Source organism: Centrocercus urophasianus, unplaced genomic scaffold (genome assembly GCF_019232065.1).
Source record: "Centrocercus urophasianus isolate 14NV4802_14NV808 unplaced genomic scaffold, USGS_Curo_1.0 seq_18, whole genome shotgun sequence".
In the NCBI taxonomy this organism is placed as follows: domain Eukaryota; kingdom Metazoa; phylum Chordata; class Aves; order Galliformes; family Phasianidae; genus Centrocercus; species Centrocercus urophasianus.
The window spans coordinates 5,889,820-5,909,092 of record NW_024884733.1 but is presented as its reverse complement, the minus strand read 5'-3'; the positions used below and the strand labels follow the sequence as shown (position 1 = coordinate 5,909,092).

The window sequence follows — 19,273 nt, the reverse complement described above, 5'->3', positions numbered from 1 at the left end:
ATATGAAAAAGACTCAAAGAACTATGCATGTTTATTGGCCTAAAATAATGCCATGTACGTATGGGATATTTTACCTGTTCAATGAAACATATGAAATTGCATACATGTACACACAGAATATACATAGCTGAAGTGAGACAGATATCTATAGTGGGTGCAAAGTGCAGAAGACAAGTTGGTGACCATAACCTGGAATTTCTCTGTAAGCGCTTCACAGAGCTAATAGATTTTAACGTAGCTCCTGTCTCAGGCTAAAAAAATTAAAATGCAATAACCAAAACACCGCAAGGAAGTGCAGTGGGCTGTATAGAATCTGCCTGGCAAGGCTGCCTGACACACGCAGGACTTGCTTGGAGATCTCCCTGCGGTTCAGCCCCTGGCGCCATCAGTTGGGCTCAAAATCAAAAGCAGTGGAAGGAGGTAATTAAAAGTGACTCTACACCGCTCTCCTGGCAAAAGACGACTCCACTGCAGCCACTGAAGGAGGGTGGGAAAGGATTCAGGGGTATGTAAGAGAAGGCATGTGTCTCTCCAGCTTTAGTGATTTCCATTATGGAAAAGCAGCACTTTCCAGCTTTTAACCTTTACGCCGCTGAAGTCAAACATCAACTTTTTGTTTTAATTTCAGCATGTAAAAGACAAACTCCGGTTTGGCTAATGTCAACAGCATGCTCCCCCTAAGCTATAAGTAAGGTGCGGAGCTGAAAAAGCCCTACAAGGCAAAAAGCTGAGAAGCAAAATGATAGAGAAGCAGCGATTGCCACCAGCACTTCCACTGGCTGACTTGGCCCAGTGATTCTCAAGGCCATGGGACACAGGGTGAAGGGAAAGGCCAGGAGGTTCAAACCATGCTGTTGGCTGCAGGAACATCCATTAAAAGAAATTAAGAGCAAAGTCAGACCCCAGAAGGAGCAGAAGACACTGTGTTCCAACTCTAACCAGCTGAAGGAAAGTTTATATAAAAACAATCCCTTGGTCAGTGAGTCATGAGGAAAGAATTCCTAAGCTTTCTTCAGGGAAACCCCAGTAAATAACATGTCTAAAAACACATGAAGATGGTGTTGTCTGTTTCCTTACGATACTTGGTCTACATGATAAAACCTTTGGCAGCAAAACAACCTACCGAGAACAGATCTCTTTGGGAAACCCAAAAACCAGTAAGAACTGCTGTGGCTCCTTGCAAAGCCTGTCTCATATTCTAGCTCTTGTATGAGTTGTCTAATGCAAACTGGGAAGAAACATGAAAAGAATGCTTTTCCTTACAGCTTTGGAGAGTGCTTCTCCGTCGATTGCATGCAGTCGTACTCTCAAGATACATAGATGCCTGGATTTCAGTACATTCTGCATCTAAGTGCTTTGGACCGAAATATCTTGCTGTACTACGCCCAAAGAAACTGAATGAAAAGCTCTCTGCATGCACAGCCTGTCTGGAATATGTTATCAGACACGCAGCAGGCTGTGCAAGAAATAGTACTCTAGCAAAAGAAAGGCTGGATGGCTGGATTTCAATTCCAATGTAAAACTTCTTTGGCTATGAGCATTTTTTCATCTTTTTTTTTTTTTTTTTCTTTCTTCTTTTTTAATTATCACAACATTTTAGAAGCGTGTTACGTGTTTTTAAGCATATCTTCCAGCAAAGAGATTTTAAAGTAACCTAACGTAGGCTCAGAAAAATAAGAGATTGCAGTGGTTTCCAGACAAATGATCAGAGCTGAACACTGTGCCGCCTGAATTTGGACTGACTAAAAACTACTGTTGGAGATTCCAGGTAGGAATATTAACTAAAGCACATATATTCTGTGTCAAGCAGAGCTCACACTCTGGAGCAATGCTTCTTAATTGTTGCAGATGCCCAGGACAGACTCATTTTACCTCTCCTCTTAAGGAGTTTTTAGCTTATTGAGTGTGAATGTGAACGTTTTGGTTTGCACTGGAAGCTTTGCCTGCCCAATGTAAAATTCCTTTATGGATTTTATTTCAGGTTATGCTGCTCCCATATTTTCAGCTGCTAAAGATCCATAGCAGACTCCAGAAGTTTTCCAGGATATAGCCAGAAACTTGTCAAGAAAAAAAAAAAGGAAGGTTGGAAGCATTACAGGGTAATTCCCAAGGGGCTGTGGAGTTACCATAGTAAAGGAGTGTTTTTACCAAAATGCACAGAAACAAAAGAGGTAGCTTCACTGATATTTGAATTGTAATTTTCCATGCTTTGAATGAATGGGGCATTTGTGACCATCTTTCAGGTATCTGTGACTAACTGTAAACTCTGGGAGATAGCTTAATACTCCTCTGCGTGAAGAAATACATGATGAAAAATATTGCTTAAAAGCTGTAACGGATCAGCCTAAAGGCTATCAGTACTGACAAAGCACAAGCTTTGCACAGAGAAAATGCAGACACACAATAAAAGGAACTCTTGAAAATGGGAGCATCTTTTAGTCCCGTTAAACCAGTCCATCATCCAAAAGATGAAGCCAGAAAGAGCACAGGTGGAAAGAACTTTTTCTCAAAACTCACAGAAGTGGGATAGGTGACACTGAGAATTGCTGCATCCTTTCATCTTACATGGAGCGGCAGCGCTCCTGAGCCTTACCAGAGAAAAGATGTGTATTTAAGTGCTTCATCATAATCTGAATTCTATTGCTTAACTGTCACGGTGCTGGTAGACAATTAATCAGGAACCTTAACAATTACACACAGGTATCAACAGTCAAGAGATCCAGACACAGAAGGAATAACCACAGATTATTCTAGACACAGATGCCTGGAAATACATGCAGTTCCCCAGTGGGGTATCATCCAAAAAGATCTGAATTGCGACAGGAAAATGTTGGCACTTGTACACGTAAAGCAAATACATTCAGCATATCTGAGCAAACACACCAAACCTCTCAGGATGCACACACACACACACACACACACACACCCTCTTGACTCAGGTAAAATCATTTCAAACAATTCCCCACAGTTTTTCTTTCTACTCTTCATTAAACCAGCAAAAGGATGAAGAGTCTCATACACATCTAGGTTAGTTAATAACAATTACTGACTTTAAAGACTTCAACAAGTGACCTAACAAAACTGCTTGAGCAAATTTCCAGTCTTACGTTAAGCTGAGATGCTTCTGGTTCCCCAGCTAAGGGGACACTCAAATTAACTGAAATCAAATTACGATTAATCCATCATTGTTGATTCTTAAATTCATCACTGTATATGCAGATGATATAGGAGTGAGGTATTTTTAAAGAGCAAAGACAAAGATGTTTTGCCAAACCTGCTCCAAACACCAGAAATAGTGCCTTCTTAGGCTTGAGGAGACAAGTCCTGTAGAAAGAAATTATGCTGCTGCTCTACAGAATTCCATAATCATATAATAATCCTAAAGCCTACATCGCCTGCTAGTCAGACCAGTGACAAACAGGTAGTTTGTTCTGAGACTATCAATTTCCACAGATCTCAATGGCTAGTGACAAACCTCTAACCCAAAATGCAGACAGGACAATGTTCAGTAATTATCCACTGATTCTCTCCTGTCATTCTTTGGCTGTAAGCTTTACAAGCCAGGAACCACGTTTTTATTTTACATTTGTAAAATGGGATCTGGGTCCACAACTGCAGCTTCTAGACAAATAGTATCTATTCACAATATTAACAACAGCTGCTGGAGAGGCATCATGCTGTGACTTACAAAAGAAACTGTACGAATAAGATGGAACTAAATAAGAGAAATGCAACATGGGGCAGAAATCACAGTCCCAGTTGGACAACACCAGGACTGGTTCTAGGAAAGGAGGATTTTAGCAGAACACTCACCAGACTACAGTAAGCACAGAAAAAAACAGCATTCCACTAAAAACTTACAGGATGAAGCAGAACACGTTCAGTCACAGCAGATGAAATGCTAACCCTCCAGACATTGATGGGAGCTTTACAATTGACTTCATCATGCCCAGTTTTCACTCATGTTCCAGTCTTTTTGCTACCAATGCTGGTTGCAGTTTAATTGTTTCTGAGCATATGCATCCACTCATTGGTTTTTATTCTACACAGCAGTATATAACAGAAACCATAAAGAAAAAGAGTTATGTTTTCAAACTCTTGGAGATGACAAGTGTCCTAAAGCAAGGGCCCATGATTTCCATCATACCAAGGGCAACACACTGTTGAGGACTGCACACAATGCTGCATTTTGCTCTTGGTTAACTTCCTAAGCTTTAACACTGAAACTAGCAGTGAGCCCTGAATTGGAAGCCATTGATCCAGAAGAAAAGAAACCCGACAGATAAAGGTAAGCTATAGACACCTATGCATTTGAGGTTGCTTGCTGGTGTCCTTGTTCATAGAGTCAGATCATTCCCTGGGTTGAAGCCCTTAGCTGAGGAGCAGCGGGTACAGAGCCCCTGCTCACTGAACAGCTCAAGAGAATACTGTGACAAATAAAGATGACTGAAAAGTTTCATTTTCTGCTAATGAAAAGGTCCAATGCAGCCCAACACCTTGTGTAACAGCTCGTGGGAACTTTCTGTCTACGCATCACAGAGCTTTCATCCAGCCAGATAATTTCACATACGTCATCTGAACTGAGTGCAATATTCACTGATGCATCATTCTCTCTTTGAATTACAAGTAATTTGATTAGGAAATGTTAGGTTTAAAAAGAATGAGAGAAGGTAAAGGTGAACCAAGTAAAATCATTTGTTTCTCCACTTTGGGACCAGGAACAACAGTAGGTAAGGCACCAAAGTGGAAGAGAACCACAAATCAAATACCACAAGTGTCCACAGCCAGCTTTTCCTAGGGTCAAAACTCAGTTCTCCAGAATCAGCACAGTTAGAATAGCAAATGTTCTCCAAATCCATCAAACTGGGAAGGACAGAAAACACACTGGTCAATGAAAGGCCACAATGGAACTGGGACACAGGTGCAGGAGGGGTGACCACAGAACAGGAACAAATGACATCATGAGTGCTGTGAAGAAAGAATGAAATTTCAGAACAGGGAATTTCACACACAAAGCATCGTGTGAAATTGACTCCATGCGGACAGTAATTATAACCCTACCTCCACCAAAAGAAAGGTAGGGTAAGCCAAACAAATCCAGGATAAAACCATGCATCAGAATAGACATTGCATGTCTTTGCTTTTGTCCAAAACAGAATGAGAAAAAACAGCATTCAGTTTCTCTTAATGGTCTTGTTTTCTCTTACAAGTGAGAGAAAAAGAAGGATCTGGCTGTTTACCAGCTGCCCTCCACCCTCCTGTCCAATGACTACATTTCCTGCTACACTGTAAATGCTATGGAAGTGACTCCGGTGACATTTTTGGCAGAAAAAACTCACATTTTTATTTAGACCCAATTACTTTTTTTAAAAACCGCTACTCAGGAGTAGTTTTTTGTGCAGGAACTGACTTGGAGAACAACAAAAAAAATTGCTCAAGTCTTGTGATATCCGAGTGCGTTTCCCTTTCTGTTCAGTTTTGCACATGGGTGACATGGTGGAGCTGCACTAAAGGGGTTTGGAGGCAACGCGACCTTCCAGCTATGGCTGTCCTGAGACCAGGGGGCACAGACACCCAGCCTGCAGTCTCAAGGATCTCTGTAGGTCTGAGTAGTGCAGCACAGCCCAGAAGCACCCTCCTGTGCCAGCCAACTCTTAGCACTCATTGACCAGTTCTAGGAAAGGAGCTGCAGGAGTTGGCTTTCTTTACTGCCTTCCCCAGGGCAGATCTCCCTCTCTTTTCAATAGCAATTCATGTCCAGAACATGGCTGACACTCCATGCTCCATCATCTGAAACTTCACAGCCAGAAAGTTTTCACCTTTCAGTACAGCTTCAATAAAATCCTTCATTAGAGTGGAAATGGTGCAAAAATGAGCTGCACCATAAAAAATGAGAATTTAAAAATATTTTCAAGGTGCAGGTGTCTCATGGAAAGCAAAGAGCCCACCACGAAGACATTGCAAACATAATAATAATAAAAAAAATCTGCTCCATTCTAAATTTCCTGGAGCTTGCTTAATGTCAGCAGGTTTGTTTAATAGCAGAAATGTAAAACTGTGACAGCTATTGAACGGCTGACCCCTGACACAGGCAGTTACCAGTTTGCTGGGACTGGTTCTGAAATCCTTCAGTTAGCAAGGCTGCATCTTGTTACAGTCAGTGCAACTGATGCAATGCTCTGGATCTCTTTCTCCCTTGTACGTTTTTAACTCTCTTGTGCCAACAATTATTTTACTCTTAGAGAATATAAAAGAGGGCTGCTCTGTGTTTCAGGGAACAGGAGTGCCTCTAGGTTTGGTTTGAAGTAGTAAATACTTAGAAGGATGATTTTTATGGAGGGGTGTTTTCGCATTCATGAAAGCGTAAGGCAGCACGGAAGGCACTGACAAACAGCCATTTCCTTTCCTCCCTCTGCTTTGGACTGCTGCTGACCCTGTGGGGACGCGCATGCACGCACTGCTCTGCTCCGTCACGCCGTCACTTCATTGTAAAACTCAATTCATCTGTTTGAAGCAATGACTGAAGCACCGTCTATAAAATTATGGCATTTTTCCCGCTTTAAAAAGTATTATAACACTTCTTTCATTTGAAAGTTATTTTTAAACCTCCTTGGCCTGAAGCCAATTTTAGTCATAACTGAAGTGGATTCTTCTTTTCCTAGAATTCAGTGCCTTCCTTTCCTAGAATATAGTTGTCTGGGTGTTGTTTTTTTAAGTTAAAAAAAAACAAACCAACAAAAACAAAACAGTAAATGCACAGTTTTCATTTCCATCTACGCTGCTTTCCCTCTGACACATCAGCACAAGTTGCTGTTCAGCCTGCTGCTACACAACAAACACAAGCGAGTCCTTACTTTTTTTAGCTTAGGACCTTAACTCGAACACCACCCTCAGCAGTCTGGGAGCAGAGGCACCGACTCTCAGTTTGAGCCTGGCTGGGAACATTACCATGGCCAGAGTCAGAGCGTGATTTGCAGGTAAGTGCAGACACTTCAGAAACACAGCTGGATTTGGTAAAACAAGCATCACAGCCCTGTGCAAAGATGCACGTGGCTTCTGGCACAGTACCTGCGTAGAAACGTCAATAGCCAGGCATGAAATAGATGAACTGAGAGAGCTGTTGTCATACACTTAGGTAGGATGAGTACCCTGACTTCACTCACTCTAAGTTCCCACTTTCCAGGGCTGTCTCGAGAGGGAGTAGGACATCTGGTCTTCTTAATGAAGTAGCTGATCTGGAATCTGGGTTCGCTATAACTACTCCCATCCCTTTTCCCCTCCCCCTCCCAAAAAAAGAGACTTGAAACTAAGCAATTAATATGTCACCAAGAAGTATTTTAAGCAATAACATGCAAACTGACCTGGCAGCGAGATTATTTTCCTTTTCTTTTCAAAGGAAATTCTGTTTTTCTCAGGAGAAAATTCAAACTGAATTCTACTAAGTGACTTTGTATTCGGTGAATGCTCGTATGCTCAGTATTATCCACACTGAGACAATTCCACTAACCAAGATGCAAATTTTGTGTGTGTGTGTTTTATTTTGCTAGCTCAGCCTATGGGGTTTGGGATGAGAATTTCAGTAGGACACAGCACCTAGTAAATCTTCTAACCTAATAATGTTGGGCACGTACAGAAAACCGCCTATGTGAGAATATTGTAGGCTTTGTTGCTGTTGTTATTTTCAAACAGCAGGATCTGGAGGGCCGGTGTTTTTTGCTTTTGTTTTTAAACAACAAGAGTGATGAAAATGCACGGGGGAGGAAGCGAGTTCACAAAGATGGATTAAGACACTGAGTCAGTGTCTTCAGCATCTGGACCGAAGCTACAAGCAGGTTCCCAGCACTCTGTGCAGCTTGGCACAACGCTCCTCTCATCCTGCTTCTGCACAGGACTGCAGAGCAGAGTTCAGTTTTAACTTTAGTAAGACGTGGCTTGCCAACATGTGCTTGCTGAATGAGGTAGGTCTCCATTACCTCATTCTAAACGACCCCTTTTACAGATCTTATCCAACAAAGCTTTGAAGATATATTTATTTTTAACCATGTGAGAAATCTCACTTACAGTAATGATTGTGCAACAATAAAAAGTAAAAATAACAATGATTAGTAGTCCACTGATGACCATAAACCCTCTTCTTTTCCCTCCCCCTGCTTTTTCTTAGGACCTCATTACTCCAATGTTTATTTTTACTTTGCAAATTTAAGAGGCAAAGCTAAGGGCAGTACCCATTCAGGTTGTGTGGGTGGTTATGGAATCTTTCCACATGACATGAGACAGTGTGAAAGCCCTAGCAGGTAATAATAATAGGAATTTTAAAGCCTTGCTAGGTACCCAAGTAAATCCATACCAGGACAGTAAGGAAGGATTCTGCAGGTTTGAAAACACTGGGATCTATAGTCTGCAGCTCCTCCTTTCTCCCAGCCGCATCTCAGACTCTCTTACTGCCTCTCAGGTGCACCCACTTCATTTTCCATACAACTAGGTACAGAAGTCTCAAGATGTCTGCGGGCTTTGAGCCACCTCAGGCAGCTGCAGTTAGTTCTGCCTGCCTAACTGGGATTCATAACCTCCTAAAATCATAGAATGGCTTGGGCTGCAAGGGACCTTTAAGATCATCTAGCTCCAGCTCCCTGAGCATGAGCAACTCATGTGAAAGAAGGGAGGGGACACAGACGAGGATTCAATGATCCTCACCAGGATCTGGGTTCCAAGAGAAAGATGAGGATGGCTGTCATGGAGATTTGTTTTGGAATTACCTTCTGGCTGACATCCCAGGGCCAATGGGCGAATTTCTGCGAACGTACAGCAAAAATCACCCATTGCTCACAGCATAAGGAAAGCTAACAGATCCAACAAGCCTCAAATCTCACAGGTTTCTCCTATACCTGCTTAAATCTATCCTATCTTTTGCTAGCAACTGAACTCCGCGTCAGACACTACTACTGGTCCTCTCTCCCTGGAGGTGCCCCACAGCTCAGGTCACTGGAGAACAGTGCTTGTCCACATGCATCCTGACCCCTGTTTCTGGCAGTGCCAACAGATCTCTGGTGCCCCATCTCACTTGACAGAGCATCTACAGTCTAACTCCTCTCATCAGGAGATCAGCTCAGTACCCAGCATAGCAGCAAAGCCTTAAGTCAGCATATCGTAAAGCAACATTATAAACATTACCTTGATATTTCAGTGTACACAGTTAACATTTACATTTCACACCAACTCCTGCATACAGTCCCTCTCTCTATGCCATCAATTCTTAACCCTTCACCACCCAACAGGCAAGCCAATAAAACACAACATTTTTGGTGCTTCTGAGCCCAGTTACTATGGAGACAGCAGCAGACAAAAAGTGATAAAAATATCAAAATTGAAAGCAGACAAATTCCCACATCTTCAGGCAATTTTAAGTGCACCTGGGTCTTTCCCAAATAGCCAAGAAACGTTAGAAGCTCACAGTGAGATACTACAAGCAATATTTCAGGGGATAGTTTCAACATTTGCTATGAAGCATCCTTTGATGCTCCGGATACGTCCTCCTAAGGGTTAATGTGTCAAAACAGGAAAGAAAAAAAATGCAAAAGCCGTGTAAATTCTTTCTGTAGCATGACAAAATCTCTTTGCATCATGTTCCAAAGTGTGAGATGTGAAATTTTCATTCTTAAGTTAAGTAAAAATGGCAGAAAAAGTACAAACCCTGGGAACTACTTAATTATTAGCTTATCAGATCAGCATCAGCAAAACTATCTTTTTATGTGCTGCTCAGTTTTAAAAACCTACCATGCATATTTCAGTTCTCCCTCTCTACACCCCACACCCTTCTGCTGCTGTCCAGCTGGAACACATCAAGGGTCTAGAAGCCAAGTCAAATGTTGACCCCACCCTCCTCCATCCATTTTAAGGCACCTTCAAAGCCACTACACTGATCTAGTTCAGCTTAGCCAACAACGCCAGCAAATCTGTTATTTAAGACTTTAGTGCCGGGTTTTTATAACTGCCCATTAATACAAGCTTTGATGTATGGTCAAAAAATCCATCTGTAATGAGTTTCATCAGACTGTAGCAACCTTTCCTCAGAAGGTCTTTATTACTATACCTTCATAATCTTCGGACCCAATACTGTTTTATAGTATCATTCTCACTGAACTGCCTTAAAAAACAACACTCGGCATCATTTAACATATCACCTTCTGCAAAATTAAAATACAAAGATCTGTTCATAGTTTCATAGAAGACATTTTTGTACCTATGTTTCCTCTTAGAAAGAAGCTAGGAGTTTCCTCTTAGGAGTATGCAGGCAACAATTGTGTGAAAGAGAAGATAAAGTGATTTTTACGACAAAACCCTTGAGTCAGGATACAAAAGGATTTTGTAAAAGCACAAAGAACTTACTCTGTTGTTCCCCTTTGCAGGATGCAGCAGGGAGGGAAGAGGAAAAAAGAAATATTAGATACATACATTTCACATACATTCAGTCTAACTTGTGCAGTTCTGGAAGTAGCTCAAACCAAATGAACTGACTCAAAGTACATTCACAGAATCCTTTAGTCAGACAGCTTCCTGAGGAGCACAGGACATTCACGAAGGATCTGAAATGGTCAGCGAAGCTGTAAATTCACACTGCTTTTCAAAATTTCCTCTCTACGCAAACTTTCAGATTCTACTTGTGCTTCCTCCAGTGTAAATTAGGAGCAGCTCCAGGGAAGTCGGTGGACACTAAAACAAGGGTGAGGGAAACGAGCCTCAAAATGATCTAGGGATTGGACCAAAGCCAGAGGGATTTTCGTGCATCGGTAATACTGAGCTTCCAGTACGCAAAGCAACCACTAAATATGTCTGCTTACCCTTTCACGACAGCCACTCCCTGCAACATGCCAATGAATGGAAAGTTTCACGATCCAATGCTTTTAAAAAGCAAATATTGTACGTTTAGACTAGTAATGAAAGTAAGGAGGAGATGGCATTAGGGAAAGGGGAACGGGAATGGATAGTTAGTGCCAGCCAGGTAAAGTGTGCTGAACAGCTTACGATGAACATCTGTGCTTTCTTTTCTTTTCTTTTAATTACAAGTTTTGCCATGAGCTGGCATGAACAGTGTATATTATCCAGTGGGAAGCTGGCCAAAATAAACACCAGCCGAGTTGAGAAATACAGTCTGGAAAGGTTAGTCACAAAGTTGTAGCCATTTTTTAGAAAAGGAGGTTTGGATGCCTCAATACAGAAACCCAGCAGTAAAGTCAGCTGGTAAATGGATATCCTGTTTCAAAGTGAATTGGCCACAGTGTGATTTATATCAAGCAAGCTGCCTTGCATATGGGTTGGAATACTAAAAACACTGATTCATTGCTATCTGGGTGGCTGTCAAAGCTCACGTCCTGAGAAACGCAAATCCATGGGGAGGGAGGTGACCTGGAAAAGTGCAAAAGAATTCAGGGGCTCAAAGAAAAACTCTGAAGGGTGGTTAAAGATAGCTAACAAGTGAATGAATACGTGAACGTACATCTGCACACACTGAGGGATGGAGAACACAGGCAAAAGGAAGCAAGAAAATGGAGGAACGGGGTGTTAGATGGTTTAATGAGTTTTGTTTAGGCACAAAAACAAAATGTCAACAACCTTAGACTTTGCTTAGGGTATTAAAGTACTACTTCATAGCAGTAGTGGTAAGTACCAAGCCCCATTACCACTGTCATCATTCAATTTTAAGTAGTACTACTAGAAAAACAACAGAAAAACAAATATTCTTAGTTGAGAGATTTGCTCCTGGTGAGAACTTGGAGCAAATCTCTTTAATTCAGTGACAAATTCCTACTATTCCTTTCATTGCAGAAGTAAACCAAGTAGGGGCCAATGCGTTGGGCTTTATATCAGCATTCCCGTATGCGAGCAGCAGAGCTGTTAATGAAAGCACACAGCTTAACTTCAGATTCCAGGCTGTGCACGCTCCTCTGGCAGTTACAGAAAGCAGGCCAGCCTCACCACTGCAGCACTCCAGGTTTACAGCACTATTAATCTATTTTTCATTTCTAAGCAGCAATTTTTCTACTTCTGGTGCCAAAGTCTTGGATATTCAAAGTTACCAGCTGCAACTTGCACATGAAAAAGAATGAGAAGGTCATCCTGTGAAGGGGCTGGGGTACCTCTTTGCATTTTTAACTGCGGGACTGCAAAGCTGTTAAGAAAGACTGAAGCAAACACAACTTGCTGCCATTTCCTAACAGCATTTCTTGCATGAAAATGAGGTCTCTCAATCTTTGAAGGAGAGTAAAAGACTGGTGGGCATCTCAAAAACTATTTTATGTTGCCAGGCAAAGGTGCAGAACTGAGGAGTGTGCATATGATTATAATGAAAGTTCTGTCGAAGTTCCCAGTGTGCCCTGAGTGCTGTAGCTTTTGCTTTACAAAATATAGAACTTTAACTGCAGACTTTCATTACACATTTGAACCTACAGTCGTAATTGTAGTAGGAGGAAAATACTCTGCAAGATTAGAGTAGCATGAAGGATCCTTCCTGCACAGTTTGATGAGCTACAGCATGAATTTCAAACTGGAGGGTTTGGAACAACAATATTCACTCTTTTTTTGTGATGTAAAGGTGATTCCAGCCCAGACAACAACTGAGTTTTGACTGCCTCCTAACTTTGTCTTTTAAAGACGACTTTCAATCTTGTTTTTGAGATTCCTTCAACAGACAAACTTTAAAAAAAAAAGGGTTCTTCAGAAAACCTATTTTGAATATAAAATATTTTTAGGGAGATAGGAAAAACAAAGAGACAGAACATAAGTTTAGAAATCCAGCCAGTGTGCCTTTTTTATCAATAAAGGATCAGGTATATGAAGAATATGGCAGATTCAATTGGCTGGTTTGACACCATAACCTGAGCAAAAAATCAAAACGATGCAGTATTTTGAAAGTAGGAATTTCCTAGATAACCTCTTATAACTAATCCTTGTAACATGACTTCTGGTAGTCCTAGATAAGAGCTAATTTACGGGGACAGGCACCCTACTGGAAAGTCATTAAGAATATTTAAAAAAGAGTGCCAGATATTTGGTAGGTCTCCTGCTGAATTTGTGTCTGACCTATTAAAAAAAAACCAACACTGTTATTATAATCACTGGTCATTTCTACAATAACTGGAGAATCCCACAGTTCAAGTATTCTGATTTGGCTTTTGCTGGTAGCCTCGACAGTGTTTACACAGAGTACAGGGAGCGTTTCCTGTGCGTGTAAATGGCAGCAGGAAGAGATGCAGAGAGGATTATAGAGGAAGATGTACAGGTATCACAAAAATAAGGGAAGTATGAGGAAGACGATGAAAATGGAAGACATCACAAGACCCTGGGCTCAAGGGACCTGCCTTTGTCATGGAAAACAAGCAGGAATAGGAACAAATTCCACCAAAGTCAAAGCATTATTTCTCAGAATAGATTCTCCTCTGAAGGTATCCATGCGAAAATTACTCTAGAAAGATGAGCTATGCATTAGAGAGTCTTTAGTGAATACTGAAAGAATTTAGTGAATATTGAAATACTGAAGAATTTGTCAATTCAAACTAGTCAAGCACAGAGCACAGGACAAAACAAAAAAAGAAGAAAACCCCAATACTGATTGAATCCCATGGAAGCTCTGACACGACTGAGAAAAAGTTGTGGTTACTGTAGGTTTGTCATGGGTAATAAAGGCCTTTTCAAATTGAAACCTTAAATGTAAAACAGAGTAGCCATAATCTGAATGGTCTTAAAGCAACCTCACTGCTCAGTGCCAAGGTTTTGTTCTGATGCTGCAGGCCTCTGATGCTCCAGTGCCTCACCAGGGCCTCAGCTACGCAGGCACTTGAGGGAGCTGGACTTCAGGAGCTGAGCCAACTCCCTCGTCCCAGACTTATGTAAAAGACAAAACACAAAATGACAATGTCCCAAAAGTACAAAATGGTAGTTGGGCATATTCCATTTCCCAACATTTTCCTTTTTCTGTCTTTTCTGTTTAATTTAGAGGCTGTTTCTCTTGCTGTTTCCTGTTCAATTTGCTTCACATGATTAGCACAGTAAAACTGTGTTTGGAAAGGTTTAGCATGTGTTCCATGCAGAAAAACATGCAATGATTCAGTAAAATAAATACACGTGATTGCCTCAAATGCTTCTGTCAGTTCTGTAATACAGAGCTTGCAGGAATAAGCTTATTTTCTTTAGAAGATATTCATAGAAGCAATGAAGCACAGAAAACCTCACTTTGCTGAATGCTTTTACTAAACTGTTCCAATGAATGACATTTTGGAACTTTTTTTTTTTTTTTTTTTTTTTTAATTGATGTCTGACACACAAATTAACTGTAAAGTATTTCATTATGAATATTAAACAATTACTTCATCAGGCTACAATGAAAAGGCTACAATTTCTTGAGATATCTGCGGATGTTCTGTTCTCCCAAATGATGCAATTGGTTTTCTGACTCAAAAAGAGCAGCTACTGAAACCGAGTGAGCTGTAGAACTTACTGAGGATTTATCAGGATAGACACCAGCTCGTAGCAGAGATGCCTTCCAGCTATCCACCTCTTCTTGGGAGTCACAGGCTAGTTCAAGGAAACGGTAATCCTTGTAAACATTCCTAGGACAGAGAGCAGCACACTGTAAAACCAGAATTTTACTTCTTTGTATCACGCACACAGCATATTAACAAAAAATCCTTTGGGATCAGAAATAACTTGGTAATTGTTTCGGACAACAGCGTTTATGAGACAGGTGCTTGTTTAATAATTACATGGAGTACTTAAAAATATCTTACAATGCTACAACACAGCTCTGGAAACAGCAATTATCTGAAAGCACTGTGAAACTGCTTCAAATCAATTTTCCAGCTTTTGCTTCCAAAATGAGGCACATTTAGGAAAAGTAAAACTGTTGTGATACAGAGGACAAACACAGAAGACATTCCAACAAAGCTGTATTTTGAAGCTGATTGCTGCTGGAACCAATAAATATCAGAATAACTAAGGATGCAACTTTTTCCCATGCTAGGTCCTTTTGACTTTCAGACACCGTCAGTAAAATGGGAAAAAATACAATGACAATTAGAATTTTTTAAGAATTCCTCTAAAGTCTGCCACAATCATACGAAAACTAGGATGTGTTTAAATAATACCTACTGCAGGTAATTAATGGAACTAGATAAATATAAGCATTAGGAATAGGGAATCACATAATGGAAGAAAAGAGAAAGAAGGAAAAATACACTATATGTAGGAAGGTGGTACTTGTAAATTCTCCAATAAATAGAGCAGATTTTCCCCTTACGGTTTAGCCATTAGTTTCCGAATTCATAGTCTATATACCGACCAGATTTGCTATAAATTTGTCAGCCAACAGTCTTTTTAGGAAAGGCCACAAGCTTTGCAGACAAAGGTTATGAAACCACATTTTGCCAGATCTTAAAAGCTGCACAGGAATCGATCTTCCATTGCAACCAGACTGTTTTCTTTCCTTAGCAAGCTATGCAGAGGGGGGAGCGAAGGGCAGCAAGGAGGACTCAGAGAGATTATTCAAGCTTCAAAGAGAGCTTCAAAGAGACAAGGGGTTCTTATAGCTCCGTTATGCAACAAAAGATGTGATTCCTGCCACATATTTTGAGGAAAAAAAGAGTGAACACCTTATAGAACTTGGAGATTATTATTATCACCACTGCCCGGACAGATTTCTGTAGCATTCAGGAGCTGATGGGATTTCACCTTCATGCTTCTGGAATACACCTGAAGATGTACTGCTGACTCAAACCAAGGACAGCCTCAGGCACATCTGCCAGGCAGGGCAGCATGCCTGCATTTCCCTCCTAGGACAACCAGACAGTGCACAAAGAGGCAGAGAGGCACTAACAGGTCACATCCCACAGCTTGGACACAGCCACTGGCAGAAGGAATAATTGAAAGCTCTACGTATCTTTTATTGATTAGAAATTTGAAATCAAACCATTTACTTCTTTGGCTCTAAATGCACTTATTCTGCCTTAATGCAAAGAATGGCCTGGACAACCTCTTCAGATTCCGTTACCTTGAAGTGATGATAAAACACTCGAATCTTAATTGATCTGTGGAACTCTGAGTCAAGATTTACAGAATAAAAGACTGAATGAAAACAAACAAAAAAGATGAAATCACTAAAGAAAAAGTGTCTTAATTTATTGCTAAAGAAAAAGTGTCTACTGAGATAAGTTTTTTGGCTGAGATAACTAAGCAGCTATAAGGAAAAGGAAGGAAAATGAAGAGAAAGGGAAGCTAAAATGGTAACAGGATAGCCTCAGAATACTAAAAATAACAATAGAATACATAAAGACTGTAAAATATAGTGATAGGGAAGTTCCAAAAATACTTATCTGCAAGAGCAAAACAACATGACACCAGCTTATGAAAACATTTTTTCAGGATTGTCATGACATATATTAAACTTCTTGGCATTTTGTGACTTGCTACAGCAAGCATAGCTGTGTGAGAGGGAATTTTAGCTGACTGCTTTGAACAGATGGGAGCTGGCAGTCCTGCACTCCCTGTCATCATATGAAGAGCCTTCCTAGGCGTAGGGACACCTGATGAGCAAGATTCTGGGTGCCTCTGGCCCTCTGAGGCCTCTCCCTGCAATATGTGAGTGCTCCATGACCACTACAGAAGAACACAGGTTTCTGCTTCACAGAGTAAATGAGGAGCTAAAGGGCACACAAAGCTTGCCTCAGTGCGGGTAAACGGACAGTGCCTCCCAAAACAGCCTCCTTGCCCTTAGACTTCTTTGTCTTTCTCTTCCAGAAAGGCTGACAGGCACAGGAGCATTTCAAAGGAAAAAAAAAAGCCAAAGCAACTCCTGAAGAGAGCTTGTCCTTTTACTAGCAGAATCTTACCAAAAAAACCCCATACCATTAACATGTTTTACTCATTAGGAATCCACTGGCATCTCATGGAAAGCTGTAAAAACATTCTTGAAAACAATTCAAATTTTCTGTTTTGTTCTCTCTTCTACTTTTAAAAATTGCTAAAGATAATGGCACAGAAACAGTTACTACTCAATCCTTACCTACTTGTTCCATATGGAATACAATGAGATCATGCTCTCATTGTCATCTCCATAGCAGCTACATACTTTAAAGAGTGATATAATACAGGATACCAAGAAGAAAAAAGGAACTCTCAAAAATACAAGTTTTGTTGATATTCAAGCAACTTTAAGGGACTGCAGAAACAAACAGATGCAATACAATAAATGCGAATATGCCTAGCAGTAAAATTTGCATGCCACATTTCCCTTGGACATTTAACATGTTTTAAGTTTGAGCACTCAAACAAGGGAGCTGTGTGCAAAGCTGCATGCATGTACCACATCTAACTATACTGCTTCCTTCTGCAGAGTTCATAACTAAATATCCTGTGTAGTACTTGAAAATAGATCCCAAGAGGGAAAAATATAAAAGATTGCAATTTATTATCTGCAGGTTTTGTCACACTCCAAATACATACACCTCAGGATGTGCACGGCAGACAAATCAAAGCACTGCTTCTGGTGATGAGCAGCCAATTGGACTAAAGGTGCCCAAACCAAACGCAGTGCTCCAAGTAAGGCTGCACGGTGGCCTTAACCCCTTTAGCTCCTCCCACTGCAGAAGAGTCCTAGCAAGAAAAGGCAGTAACGGATTAAGAGATCTGAAAGCATTCCATAGGAAACAGAGTAGTGGCAGTAAGGCTGGAAAGTGAGTCCAGTGGTGAGTTACTGAGATTCCTGTCCCACCAGTCCTAGCCTAGGCTTGTCAGCACTGCTCAGGGAGGGTTCCATTGCCTATGCAACAGCAGAGCTACAGGAACCAGGCCCAACAGTGGAATAATGGAGGGCTGAAAATCACAAAGAACTTTCTGGATACCTGCTGTAGTGGAGGCAATACCAACAGAGTTCCACAGCAGCTGCGCACCAACACTGCTTGCTATCCGAACAAGTGCTGTATCTCAAGACATGCAGCAGTTCTTGCAACTCCTTAACACCAAGATAAGGTTAAATATTTCTCTCCAACAAGCTTGGAAAGATGTTAAAGGTAACCAGTCTATACACATTACAAATCCTGTTGATATGCATGCATATAAATAAATGCATATCCACACACTAACTGTATGCACAGACAGCTTTCAGACTGAGTTGGATCTGGAACATTTCAGTAGACAAAGCTGTACAGTATGTGCAGGTGTTGGGTTTTTTTTGCTTTTTCTTTCTTTCTTTTTTTTTTTTTTTGAGAGAGAGAAAATACAAACCAAGATTAAATGCAAAAGCATTTGTTCTTCCCCCTAAACCTTCCTATTGATTTATAGTAGGAGACAGAACAGGAATTAGAGAATGAGAATATTACTGAAATTTTAGGATTGTGCCTATAGGACAATTTATCTCTAATCCTGCAAAGAACACAAAGCACACATAACTTAAACAGTGACACTGAAGCAAGTGGAACTATTCATAGGCTGACAGGTCAAGGACTGTCCTCCTTTACAGGGATTTGAAACACCTGAAATGACTGTTGGTGAATTTCTCATCTTTTTAGGAGGATGCAAGCAAAATTTAAAATCAACACAAAATCTGGAACCAAATGCAAACTGGCCCAATTTTATTTCACAATAAATGCAAAAGAATGAATTCTGAGGTATCTTTGATTGAAAATGAGCTTCATACTTAGTGACTTAAAATAAGGAGAAAATAACAGAATCCAGATACACCAAACACGCATGCACAACAAAGATAACCTCGAATAAAACTCCACAGATATCCTTTGCTTATTCAATCTGCAGCTCCACTGGCTATATTCTGCTTCTTTGACCTACTCTTAGTTTGCCATTTTAAACACTTGCAATTCCACAACGTCTGGTTTGACTATATGCACGATTTTTCTTATAAGAAAGCTCTACTAAAGGCTCTGTAAATCATATATTTTAAAGAAACTGACCATCTGCTATGAGTTAACTGCAATGACTAACATTTTCTATCAAGGCATGCCATTTCAGATCAGTACAATGTGAACGTTAATTAAAATTAATTACACATGTCTCTGAAGACATTTTTCTTAATATCCAGAAAAGCCAAAGAGACAATCTCTGAGACAATGTCGAGAAATAACAGCACTTTAAGGATTTTGCCATTAACTCATATAAGTGATCTCCCAGAAATATAGGGATGTCTTCAAGTTTACACACCCAAATACAGACACAAATGAACTTAAGGTGAAAATGAATTGAGAGATGCTGATCAGCATATAGCCAATCCTGA

At 40.6% G+C, this 19,273-nt stretch overlaps 1 protein-coding gene across 7 annotated transcripts in view; it reads right to left on the bottom strand.

Moving 5' to 3' along the window:
• DNM3 (dynamin 3) overlaps positions 1-19,273 on the bottom strand; it is a 166,941-nt gene that overhangs the window by 39,203 nt on the left and 108,465 nt on the right. For all 7 annotated transcript variants that reach the window (XM_042819179.1, XM_042819180.1, XM_042819181.1 and 4 more), the window contains one exon: positions 14,492-14,603. In XM_042819179.1, the coding sequence (XP_042675113.1) occupies positions 14,492-14,603 (112 nt within the window). The remainder of the gene's footprint in view (positions 1-14,491; positions 14,604-19,273) is intronic.